Below are 13,456 nucleotides of genomic sequence, written 5' to 3'. Positions count from 1 at the left end.
TCAGTGATGGGTAATGTTGACATTTCCTTGTGCTGTTGCAATCTAAAGATTGATTTGCAAACTGGATTTTATTTGCATGTTACTGGAAAAATATATTGGATATATTTTGGAAAGATAGCATGGAAAATCAGTGGTAACCTGTGTGAATTGGGGTTTAAGTTCTGGAGAAAAAAAAAAAAAAAAAAAGATACCCTAAATATATAGACACTTCTCTAAGCAGGAGTTGACATTGCTGCTTTGACAAGAGCAGTTAAAAAATAAGTGTCCCTGAGGGGAGGAAGGGGTGCAGAAAGAGGTGGGGAATGAGATTGCTGTGAGTGCTTTTTCTTTTTTCTTTTTTTTCCCCTCCTATTCCCTCCTGCCCCCCCCCCCCTTTCCATTTACAAGCCTTCACACCAGCTTCCTTGCCTGCCAGATAACTGGTGGGTACCAGTGTAAATGAGTTTGCAGAATACTCCAGGAAAACCAGAGTAGTTTATCCCTTGTTTCTCAGTGAACTCTCTTTGACTTTTGCTGGACTTTTTGATGTTTTGGATCCTGGTACTTTGGTCTGAGGCTGAATATGGTTATTAATATTGTTCATGGTGTTGAGCAGATCAGTGACAATTAATGCTGCTGTGTTTTGTAGATTTATGCAGTAATGACATATGGTTAAAGTGTTATGAGTGTGAAGTCAAAGAATAAACATAAAAGCCAGAATTGGAGCAGTCCTTCAAGCCTGTATTTAATCTTCTGGATCATATAGGTATTAAGATGCAGCCTTTAATTACTTGATCATAGTCTCCTCTAGGTCAGTACTTGGAAAAGGTGATTCTGCCTAAAAAGCAGTTGCTCAGTATTTTGAGCTGCTTTCATTTTCTATGTTGTTTCTATGATGAGGCTTTTAGTCTTCCTTTTCAAAGAAACACATGAATTTCAACATTGACTTTGCTACAGCACTTAGAGTAGTGCTGCAGTAGCGCACAATCGTTAATTAACCTTTATGCGGTGTGGGATGATGCTTGCATTTAACAGATGAAGAGTGAAGTTAAAAAGAGATTAAGGTCAAAAGCATCTGCTAATTACCCAATTTTCTAATTAAGTAATTGCCCAATTTGAAACTTGAAGGCTTGATTGTCGAAGTGCATAGGTAGGACAGCCCTGTACAGTTCAAAAGCCTGATTGCTGCTGGTGTGAAGTACCTGTGAGAGCTCAGCACTTTTCCACACTGATGTCCAGTGTTTCAGGTTAGGCAGAACATGCACGTTCTTCATCCATGTGGCCTTGGGGAAGTGGGAGAGATGCTTTCCTGCTTTCGGTGTCCTGCTCTGGCCACCCTGGAGCCCCGGGCAGTGTTTGGCTTTGCCTTCAACCTGCAAAACTGGAGCCTGTTGAGGTTCTCCATGGGGTGGCTGGGGTGCCATCTGCTCATGGTGCAGGGGGGCGAGTGGTGGAAGAGCCCTTGGTGAAAATGACAACCTCAGATTTGGTCCCTCTTCAGCATGAGAAATTGTTTTCTCAGGAAATTGTGGCTGGATCAGTTTGGGCATGGGGCAGGACAGGGGAAAGAAACTCCAGGCTACTAGAATATGTGTGGTAAAGTGTTATTTTTAATGCATGTGTAACTTAGAGCAGTTCATTGCAGCTGTCTCTTTGGTTGCTATGTTAACTTCCAAGCGTAGGTGTTAGATAACAGGAAAAGATGCTCTCTGCCCCTTTCTTTCTCTTGCTGTCACGTGAAAATAGGGTGGCATCAGATATTAAAATGTGGCTGGGATGACTGGGAATGCTGCTGAACGAGTTTTGCTCAGTGTCCCAAGCAGATACCTGTAGCCACCATGGATTCTGTCTATGGTGTGTAGAGGTTTCTCATGTGTTTAGCAGAAGCACCATTTTGGAAGGTAAGGGCATGTCCTGCTGGTTGAAGGCCAAGCATTTAAGAGTCCTGAGCTTCAGAACAGCATCGGGAGCACCAAGAGCTAAGCAATGCTAGGGGAAGAAAAACACTTAAAAATCACAAGGCTTTTTAAGTAGTGGGTGGTAAAAATCCTGCGAATGGTCTTACTGTTGAGATGCTTCTTAATGGCAATGGAGCTGATACAAAGTACGCAGTTGGGGAAGGATACATGAGCACGCCAGCATAATTACCTGCCTCTTCCTTGTAATTATGTGGATACCAGTGTCAACTAAGGGAAGCGCGTGTAAATGTTGGCTTTGTTTTGTTTTCTCAATCTATGTATCAAAACTAGTATTGGCAAATATAAAGTCTGATCTGTTTCTTCTTAAAACTTGTGTGCCAAATGAATAATACAGTTACTGGAAACTTAGGCAAGTGGAACACTTGTGTTGGTCAAATGCAGCATGGGCGGAGTTGTGCCCTGTGAATCTCATGCTGATGTATTTCTAGATTATCTGTATTAAAAATAATACGAGTATTTACAGCAGCAGATGTACAGGCTTATTACAAAAATATTTTATCATAACTGCTGTAACTGATTATTACAAAGTTATTTTTCAGGATGTTTTTGTATTGTCTTTTAATCTTTCTCCTTCCCTTGCTTTTTCATGTCAGGAAAAAAAAAAGATTGGAAAGCCTATGTGCACAAATCTGTTTAGCATATACAAATAGAGCTACTAATTATTAGGGATTAAGTGGTAGATCATCTTATGTGTCAGACCAACCCTTTAAAATGAGATTGCCTGAGAACACAGGTGATGTTGATGTTCTTTATAATGGTGCAGTAGTACGCTTACAGACGTGAACTAACTTGCTTCAAATAAACCATAAAGCAGTTCACAAATAGCAAAGATGAGTAGCAGCTATTGCATTGCAGAATTTTCATGTGCTACAGTAAAATCATCTCATGGATCATCTACAGACAAAACAATGTGGTGGCATAATGAATGTATGTCTTGCTTAATTGAAAGTCCTAAGAAAGCTTTGTCCAATGTAGTTATATATTTTTGTTCTTCTTTTAAAATTTAATGCAATACTATAATGATTTAAATTTATAGTTTATGCCCTCCCCCCCCCTTTTTCTTTTTTTAAGTTGAGTTTTGGGGTATATGATTATCTATACAGATATATACAGATCTGTATGGATCTACTCCAGATGGGCCAGTTGGACCAGTTTACATTTATTCAAGTCATGCATAAATTCTTAACAGCATAAGTTATATTCCTTTCAGAGTTACACTGAGATTTTTAGATGCAGTCTAGATTTTCAGACTGCAGCGAGGATTGGTGGGTTGGTTTTTATTTGTTGTTGTGGGGGTTTTGGGGGTGGGGGGGGGGCTAGGTTGTTTTGGGTTTTTTATGGCCAAGTTCAGTATCCATCACTTAACGTGGTGGCTTGCACTGCTGTATTTTAAAGTCAATAATACTCATTCCTTTTCCATTTTTTCCATGGTTTATGATGAAAAATGCAGATGAGCCATTGGGATGATCACTTTTGATGTTTAAGTCACTATCCACTAGACATTGCACTCTTACGGTCTGATTCCACAGTAGGATTTGTGCAAAGAAACTTACTGCCTGCTGTGGACTTGTGTTCAAAATGGTTTGTGAAAGGCTAGTGGAGAATAATACATCCTTTTTTATTAATTAGCTCATAGGGGACTAAAATAAGATTGAACTATGAAATGTCAAACAATCTCATGAGCTGTTCAAGGAAGACAGTTTTGTCAACATGATGGTCCTCGTGCGGCATCAGCCCTGAGCAAATGAGTAATGTGTGACAACGTGCATTCTTCCTGAAAACCTGAAGAAATGTCTGTGGAAGAGAAAAATGTAAGGTTTAGCTAGTGTTGGAAGTGCTGATATGCCACATGAGAGAGCCGTGAGTTGGGGACTGTCTGCAGTCAATGACTTATCTGTACCCATCTCAAAACATGTGCATTATTGTTCTACAAGAATGTAAAGAAAGAGCTTACGCTTTTGTCTCCAGTAATAAATGTGAGATCAAGCAGTGCATTCTTTTTAATTGTGAATGGAAAAATTGGGAGATTAGGGAAGGAGAATGAAAAAGTAGCAAAGGAAGTCAAAGATACATGAGGTAATTGAGAGCATTAAAGGCCAGAGCCTTGCATTTGCAGGAAAGGGGAACTTGGGTAGAACTTGATGCTCCATTTCCATGCCACCAGGTCTAGCTTCTAGGGGCACATTAGAACTTAATACAGTATCATTTGCAGAGGGGGAGGAAGCTTTTTTTAATCTTCCATGTTCATGTTGTAACTTTTAATTCCTGTTCTCATGTTCCTTCCATGACTCATGTCCTTTACAAAACTGATATAATTTGTGTGTGTGCTGGCATGTGGAGGAGGCGAAGGAGATACTGGGCAAATTGGGAGTCTAATTCTCTTGGTGGTTTTTTTTTAATTTAAAGAATTATGTATTAGAGACATGGAACAGAATTCCTGATCTTTGCACCTTTTATAAGCTAGTCTTAAGACAAGTGAGCTGCAGAAAACTGCAGAGCATTTTCTTTCACTTAACGTGGTAGGAAAACCAAATTTGTCAGTTATCTCTCTCTGGAAATATAAACCTCATTCAGAGTCCAATTATTCACTGCTCTTCAGAATAAAAATTACAAGCTGTGCAAATGTGTACCTTCCTGCACACATGGACACATCATAGTCCTAGTGAGAAAGGGTTCTTTTGGGCCAGTTATCTCCTGAAATTGTCATCCAGATCTTTATACCAGTCCAAGTAATTTCTGTTGCTTTTCCGTAATAAAAGACTCATACCACTCTGGGGAAAACACAGAAAACTGTGTGGGTGCCTTGGCAGACAAGGGTTTAAAAATATCTGTGGTTTGTGTGGCTTTATTGGATAAAATGTAGGATTTTCCACCCTGTGGTTTAAATTTCCATGTGCTGGAGTTTGTAGAATTTGTTTTTCTGAAATGTTGCTTATGTCTAAAATCAAGCCCTTATGTTTAGCTGGGGCTGGCAGGAATTGACTCAGAGAAGTGACAATGGATGCTCTGGAATTGTTGAGGGGCCCCAGAATAGACGGTTCAGTAGTAAGATATATTTTTTTCAAATGTAGTCAGTTCACGTTTCTTCTAGGCAGTGAGTGATGAAGGGTGATACTTTTCAAATGCTGTTATCCTCACGTGCCTGGTTGGTGACATGTGAGGAGAGGAGTGATACGTGGGTTGGGAGGTTTGTTAAGTGCCATACATCACTACGTGCTGGATACCCCTTTCGAAGTTCCTGGCCAAGGTCTAAGGGGCAGTTTGAGCCGCTGGGAGCAGTTTGATGCATATGGCTGTGAGGAGTCCCACGCAGTGTAATGCATCTGTTTAATGCTGTTCATTGGCTATGAAAAATGAACCTTAATTTTTAGGGTCATCCAGATGTCTCATGACTACTGAATACAAACATCTCATATACATCCCTGCTTACTCCAAAAATAGGGGAAGAATTGATGTTTTAATGGCTAAAATTAAAAATCAAACTAGTGAACTATGATAAAATAACAATAATGCAACTTTCAAAATAAGATGTCTTGTTACGTTTAGCCCTAGCGTTTTTTTGCTGTCGTTTGAGTACCAGTACTCTTATCATAAACCACTTTTCAAGATGGAAGGACCTTAGATCCACACCTGTGTGGATGTTTTCTCGCTACTACCAGCGGGTACTGCAGGTCGTGCTTTTTTTTTTTTTTTGCAACAAATCTTGTTCCCAATGACTACCGTGAAGGCATAGGTCATGGACAGCTTGAGAAATGTGACCAATGCATCAGAAAGGATGCTGTTTTGTTACAGTAGAAATAACCAGATGACTAAAAGGGTCTTAAAATTAAGTGAATGAATCAATAGTCAATTGCACTTGCAAATTTCTTGCTATATTCCAGAATCTATTTTCTCTCTTTAAATAAATAAATAAATCTCCCTCTGGTTTAGAGTGGCTCATGGAAGACCTGGATACATGTCTGAGACAGCACAAGGGAAAGGCCAGATGTTTAGGAGTGGGAGAAAAGGAAGGGAGGAGGTGGACTGTTCATAAGTGGACGTTCGTAAGTGACTGACTTTATACTTGCATAAGAGCTCTTTCCACTCTGAAGGGGTAAGGGCATGCCCTTGAAGGAAGCTTTTTGTTTAAATTTCTTTTGAAGTAGTTCTTTAGATTACAAGAATGTATTTTTAATGAAAAAGAAGTCTGGATGAGATTTTGAAAACTTCTATCGCAAAAAAAAAGTATAGTTTTGCATTGTGCAGATTTGTCAAAATGATCTCAAGGATTGCAGTTGTGTTTACTTTCAAGGCATCTTCTTTTAAGCTAATCCCTAGTTGACTGACTTTTTAAGACACTGCCAAGAAGGGCATGTTGTAGTTCAGTTGAGTATTTGCTGTCATGGGTGAGGTATTTGGGTTGGGAATCATTCATTTTAATTCTCTAATAGTTGTCAGTGTAATATATAATTGTCATCACTTGAAACAGATGCTGCTTCTGTAGAATGATAAAGAATAATAAAATGTGATCCCAGTGTGCTACTGTATTCTTTGATCAACTAAAACATTCTTGATTTCATAGTGATCTTCTTAACTGTCCAGCTTCTCCTTTCAGTCATTCTCATGTGTCCTCTTGGCAATGCAAAGCAGCCGCCGGTGGTTTGAAACTCTGTTCTCCCATTGTATGCACACAAAGCCCCATGGCTTTGCCTAATTTTGAATGGGCTACATGGCTTAACCTTGGTTTCCTACTCATGCCCCATTTATACAGCTATGACCTCTGATGAGCTCTTGGGATGAAGTTGGGTTTGAGGGTCCTTCTGCCTCTCCATACCACGTCTAGGTGCTAAACCTCCATAGCACAGGTCACAGAGCTGAATGATGGCCAACTCATCTACCATCTCATTTGATATGTTGAGAGGTCAAAGCATTGCAGCTCACCCTTACAGGGCAGAAAGATTTTTCTCTCCTGTTCTCCTTTGAAGTTTCTAATTAGTGACATAACTGTGACTTTGGGGGGTGCAGGAGCCATCTAATGTGTCCCTTTATTGGGGTGCTGCGGTTCGGCAGAAGCAGTCTAGTCAATGTTAGTAGTTGGTGGGGAAAAAAAGATGCCCATGTCAGGCAGCCGGCGCTCTGGCAGAGCACTTGCGCCCATGAACGTCGGAGAGACCATCCAACAGTGGAGCCTTTCCTGGTTTGGTAATGACTATTATTTGGACTCTACACAGGGAAGACAGTAAAGTCTGGCTTCTAAAATGATGATTTGACATAGCTGCTTACTCCTTTTACAAATGTTTTATAGTAATTTGCTGTATATTTATATGGCCTGGGAATTTACCCATATTTTAGCTATTATAAAATCTTTTAATAGTTCATTAATTGAAGGCTTTGGCAGACAAAAAAGAAGAAAAATAAGCTTTCCTGTTTTCTTTCTTTCTTTTTTTTTTTTTTAAAGGAAATGTCAAACTTCTCTCTTCTGTTTGGACTGCTGCCCAGTGTAAGATGAGTTATAAAGGTCATAATATTTTGAAAATAGTTGTCATTGTTTTCTGCAGTGTTCAATTTGTCTGGTCCACTGCACATATTTAAAGGCTAATATTGTAACGATAGCAAAAATATGAATTATATGATGGTACTTGAAGTCCATTTACTTCCCTAAAGTAAAAGCTTTTCTTCATGCATTAATGTAAATGTACCTTAGTTCCTTTTTGTATGCTGTATAGGTACATGTGCTTTTAGGAATTTCTGTTGGCTCCTTAAAACAGATGGGGTTTTATGTTTTGAAAATGGGGGTTTTAATAAAAGAATCTTAGACAGCCCTTCCGAAGCTGGGGCAGCTGTCGCTGGTCTGGATTTGTAAAGTACTATTGAGAGAGCATCAGATATGCTGGGCTGTAGAGTTGTTAAAATAACTTTTCTGCATATAGGAGGAGCAGTTATGGCTGGTGATATTAAAGGCATTTTGTTCAGAGTTATTCTGATCTGCTGTCTTCAGATGTCAGTCTGATTACTTGCCTTGTTAATTCCCCTACGGTTCTTTTTATTTATCAGCCTGAATATATACAGTATTAACCATGAAGTGATACGCTTCTGCTTTTGGTTTAACCAGTGAATTAAATCAATATGCGAAACTCTCATCTTGTAGGAGTTGTTTAATCAATGTAATCTTAGCTGTTCCTTTCAGTTTAGTAATAATAGTGAAGACATTTCACTACTAATACTAGTTTGTTTTACTAATTCCTTGTAGGAATTTTGTTAGTGTTGTGAAAGTATTATTGTGATTCTTTATTTTGGTTGGTTCAATTCTTGCTCCTTCAGTAGTGAGTATCATGTTTTACCTTAATGGAAGTTGGTGTTAAACTCCTTAATTTCTTTCATATTTAATTCCTTGGAGGTGTTTGGCATGGTGTTTCTTTTACTTGTATTTATTTTAAAAGTGCCCTTATGCAAGTATTTCAAAATGAAGGCTTTTTTTAGTGAAAAAGAGTTTTACGATTGTGGTTATATTAACTTTTTTTCCCCTGTGATATGTCTCAATAGGATTAGTGAACTAAAGTTTAGATTGTATAATAGTCACAGTAATAATATCCAGCTATTTATCCTTACGTGTAAATTTACTGTTTGTATATATTTCATACAATATGGACTCATACCGTCAGGTTTACAAAATTTACCTCTGTAATACAGACAATATTAGAAGTTCCTTCCTGAATTTTTAGTAAACCTAAATCAGTATGGATAAGGAATTCCGTACCTTGTGATTGAGCAACATATTCTTTTACGGGTCTTTTTTACTGGTTGGCCTATGATTTATTGGAACAGCCAAACACAAAAATCTGTTATGTGTTATTTTGGCTTGGCAGAAATAATGCAAAGAACTGTCAAAGGCAAAGAGTATGCAGAAGCTGTAATTTCCTTTTTACCACTGAAGAATAGATTTGGCTGGATTATGCCTTCAATGCTAATCTATCTCTGTGTGGCCAAACACATTTTTGGAACCTCTTCTAGCGTATTTATTTTCTGTTCACTTCAGGCCAAATGTTATAATGTCGTATATTTTTTTGGCACGTGCAGGGTGGTGATGTGAAAAAAGTTAAAGAGAAGGAATTGGAGTTAAGATCTCTGATCTAGACCATGTAAATAGAGATTGCCACTTGATGCAATTAGATCATGGCTAGCAATATTTGCATGTTCAACTGGATTATGGATATTTTTTAAAACTTTACATCTTGCTTTAAAATTAAGGATCATATTGAAAATTCTTCAACAGTTCCAAAAGAATATATTGTGAAATTTTACCATAGTTTTATATGTTTTTAGTTAATTCAGTTGGCTATTTAAATAAGCTTAATTTCAATCTTCCTTCTACTGGTAAGCATGTTTTTCTTTCAACGCTATTTTAACAGAAAGCACATTGCCTCTTTTGATTGTAATAAGGCCACACTTCTTAAGCCTTCTGTCTTAGCTAATGATTAGTAATGTTTCTGTCTTGAAGCATTAATTTGATACATTGAACATAATATCCATTCCTTCTTCTCCTGAACATGTTTGTTTGAGCATCTTCAGTCTTTCAAAATGATAGGACAGGCATACTCATGCTGTACATGCTTCTTTCAGTGGCTTTTAGTTTGGAACAAATCAGTTAAACACCTCTTTCTTCTCTGTTTTCCTGCTGTACAGACGACAGCATCTCGGCTGCAAGCACATCTGATGTCCAGGACCGTCTTTCAGCCCTGGAGCTGAGAGTGCAGCAACAAGAAGATGAAATCACTGTGCTAAAAGCAGCGTTGGCTGATGTGCTAAGGCGTCTTGCTATCTCTGAAGACCATGTAGCTTCTGTGAGAAAATCAGCACCAAGTAAAGGTAAACCCATATTTGGTAAATTCTTTCTAGAGTCAGACTGTTATCATGGAGAACGTTCTCCATTGATCACTTTTCTCCTCTTTTCTGTCTCGTTGGGAAAGGCAGGTATATTTTGAGCTGGAAGGGTTAGTTTTTTCAAGTGTGGCTTTATAGTATATGGCTAACAGCAAAATTAATATGCATATTTCAGATATCTATTTGCTAACATTTTTATGTACTTAACACTCCTGAAAATCTACCTTACTTCTTGTTAAGCGGTTCCTGTTTTAATTTAAATGATGAAATGCTTTACAGCTGCGGTGTTTAACCTGCCACTGGGCAGTTCTGAGTCTCACCTTTGAATTCACTTCGAAGTTACTCAACTGAAGGGGCGTATTAGAGGCTACATTTCCTCCTGCCCCTAAATTACAAACAAAACAAAACCCCAAAATACGTTGACACCAAATAAGGAAGCTTTTGCTCATCTACAAAGATAACTCACCACCAGTAGGTTTCTTGTAAGAAGTGGCCATGTAGCCACTCAGCAGTATCTCTTTTGGCTAGTGGCTAGTAATTTTTACATTGCAACTTTGAAATATATAGAATTGTTTAAAAGTAAAGAAACTAGATACTGTTTGCACTAATTTTTACATACTTCCCCCCCGGACATTTCCTATTCTATTCCGGAGAACTATTTGAATTGAGTTATTTGAATTTACTCCAACTTAAAACTGTATATTCAGAGAGAACTATGGCTGTGTATGTTTGTGATATGTATTAGGCCTCTGATTAAATAAAAGGTTAGGTCATATTTCAGATAATTCACAGTTCTAATTCACCATAAATACACGTATTCCCATCAGACCATACAGCACAGAGTTCTCAGGGCTCAATCCCTGTATTTCAGTCTTGAAGTACACCCATTACAGCAACACCAGTATAATACTGAACTGACACATGGTAGCCTATGTTTGTTTGGGTGGCTGCATTATACAGGCTGAAAATGCAAAAGCTGGAAATGCTGAAAGTTTGAATTATTTTAGATGTGGCAGAGAAATCAAATTCCTTAATTAAGTGGTTTTGCAGTCTCTCTGCCAGATGGAAGGAAGTGATGATGCTTAATTGGCTTGGGCTCTGCTGAATTCTGCCATTCTCTCTGGCTTGCTAAATGGTAGACTGTTGTCAGCCCTGCTTATAAATGCAGCTTTTATCTACCCGATATGCATCTCTGATCTCAAGGTTGAGACTTCCTTTTCTAACTCTGTGTAAATAGAGCTCTAGCAAGTATTTTGACTAAATCAGTCTTTGCTGTCTGCTGTCCATTATGAGAAAAAGAAAACGTGCAAGTGTAAAACTGTGGGCAAAATGTATGCAATGTAGGACCTTATTCTTCCCATTTAAATGCAGAGGAGCCGGGATACGCACAAACGTGACTAAAGACCTTTGGCTTGGAGCTGCCTAATACCCAGCAAACTCCATGCACAGGCAGGGCAAACTCGCTGTGTTCTGCAAAATGCCTTGGGTCCATCTCCTTGCTGGGACTCTGGGGGTCTTGGGGCTATACAGAGTTCTCCAGGTGAATTTGTTCAGTGAAAAATAAATTCATTATTTCTTGGGGGGGTAGGGTGGTATCTAAATATCTTCAGCTTTGTGCTATTACACCTCTACGTATTAATGACAACAGCCTGTTAACTGTGAAGGAAGAGAAGGGGGCAGCGGTAGAGACGTACACATATGACCTAATACGTTGAACTTAAATGAGTTATGACTGATTGGCACTGTATTTAATTTGTGGTGGATATCCCCTCCATTGTGTTCAGTCACCTAATACCACCAGGCAACACATTAACTTCACTATTTATTGTGAAATCAGCTGCAAAGAGGTGATATAAAGATGTCACAAAAGAAAATGTTTGCATACAGTCACTGGAATTTTGTACAAGTCTAAAATTAGACTTGAGGAATGAGCTTGAGCTTGATTTAAATATAAACATCAATATTTTAATAAATATTTCAAAACAAGTTTGTACATAGCTTTTTGCATTACCTTAGGCTCTACTTTTGATTTCTGTATTTTAAGTTCATTCAATAAATAAAGAACTCTTGAAATGTTTTAACAAAGAGAAATATATTATTTTCATGAATGAGTAGGATTGGCAGAAGATCTGAATTGTCATACAAAAATAATATTCAGGGAAGTCGTCATTAATTTGTCTTTGAAGTATTTTGTGGCTACATAACAGGCTTTTACTAGTCAAGTCAGGGTTGCTGCAAAGGTTATTGCATTCCTCCAAAACTCTCTTTGGTGTTCGTGATCCTGTCAAGAATCCGCATTTCTGCATTACAACAATTGCAGTTTCATGGTAAATATTATACATAGGTTTTCTTTAAAAAAAAAAAAACAACTGATGCTTTGATTCACAGAAATATTTGTCTCTATAACAGCCCTTAAATACACACTGACATAAATAATGAGCAAAGAGAATAGATGTGTATATATTTCTGAATACATTGAAGAGGTGCGTTTAATTTGAAGTATGGCAACACAGTAAGATAAATACTTTTAAAATAAACGGAACTTACAAGAATCATAGTACGTGAAAAAGCCATCTTGAATCTTTCCATCAAACAAAAGAGTTTTAATCTGAGAGACAGTATGTAACCTACTTTGAAGGAGTCTTTCCTACTTGATGCTGTGAAATGAGTTTTCTAAAACCTCTCTATTTTTTTTTCTTGTTGCCACCTCAGCAGTGTCTTTGAAGAGAGGTTTTTCATAGCCTAAAAATAAGTGTTGTGAACAGACTGAATCGTGCTGAAAGAGACAAATCCCAGTCACTTTTTCACTGATTTTTCTCATTCTGAAGTTGATAGCCCAGCTTAGTGTGAAAAGAGATCTTTTCCTCCTTTCTGTTAGTTTGTCTCCATTGCATATCTGGTGAGCTAATTCTGCTCTTATTTTTCTTATTCCTTTATTTTTAGATTGACAGGTTGAGTCAACCATAGCTGAAGCTACATTTTTTTGCATTATCCTTGCGGTCTTTGTTTTTCTTTTTCTCTACATTTCTGTTGCATGCTTATTTTGAACTTAGTCCAGTCTTCAGTGAAAAAATTCGCATGGGCAGATTTTTGTTTCTAACCCATGGGTTATCAGTGAGGAGGTTACTACCTATGTTTTTGTGTGTCTAGCCCTGTCTTAGAAGCAAGCTGCTCTTCATACAGGGATAGGTGATTTGCAAACTGTTTGAGATAAGTTAAAGGGTGAGGTTTTTTAGCCATTTTAGTGCCTCTCAAGCATGAAGTGGAGATGCTGTATGAGGGAAATACCTCTAGCAGGGATTGCAACAGATTTAGCACTTGTCTGTTATTGCACAGTGAAAAGCAGTCTGGGAGTGTTCGCACCTGGCTTGTTTTTCCTCCTTAGTATTTCTTAATGCAAAGTCATTCTAAATAGAGAAAACCTCTTCAAAATAAAAAGGCTACAATAGTACTTTTCCATCTCTGCACACAATTAAGAGTAACTACACAAAGGAGAAATTGCCAGGTCCAAAGATAGTGTTGAGGATTCTCAGAAATGTGAAAGGGCTTGATTAGGGAACAGATCCCCAGCAGCTACAGGGTTTGGGGGGATTGTAGTGTGTGGGTGTGTTTGTGGGTTTTGGTTGTTTTGCGTTTTT

General features: G+C 38.1%; 1 protein-coding gene across 6 annotated transcripts in view; it reads left to right on the top strand.

Moving 5' to 3' along the window:
- The window catches only part of EML4 (EMAP like 4), a 165,360-nt gene that overhangs the window by 78,934 nt on the left and 72,970 nt on the right, over positions 1 to 13,456 (top strand). For all 6 annotated transcript variants that reach the window (XM_054819788.1, XM_054819789.1, XM_054819791.1 and 3 more), the window contains exon 2: positions 9,621 to 9,803. In XM_054819788.1, the coding sequence (XP_054675763.1) occupies positions 9,621 to 9,803 (183 nt within the window). The remainder of the gene's footprint in view (positions 1 to 9,620; positions 9,804 to 13,456) is intronic.

This window comes from Grus americana, chromosome 3 (genome assembly GCF_028858705.1).
Source record: "Grus americana isolate bGruAme1 chromosome 3, bGruAme1.mat, whole genome shotgun sequence".
Classification (NCBI taxonomy): domain Eukaryota; kingdom Metazoa; phylum Chordata; class Aves; order Gruiformes; family Gruidae; genus Grus; species Grus americana.
The sequence above is the reverse complement of the archived record's forward strand: the minus strand, read 5'-3'. Positions and strand labels throughout refer to the sequence as shown.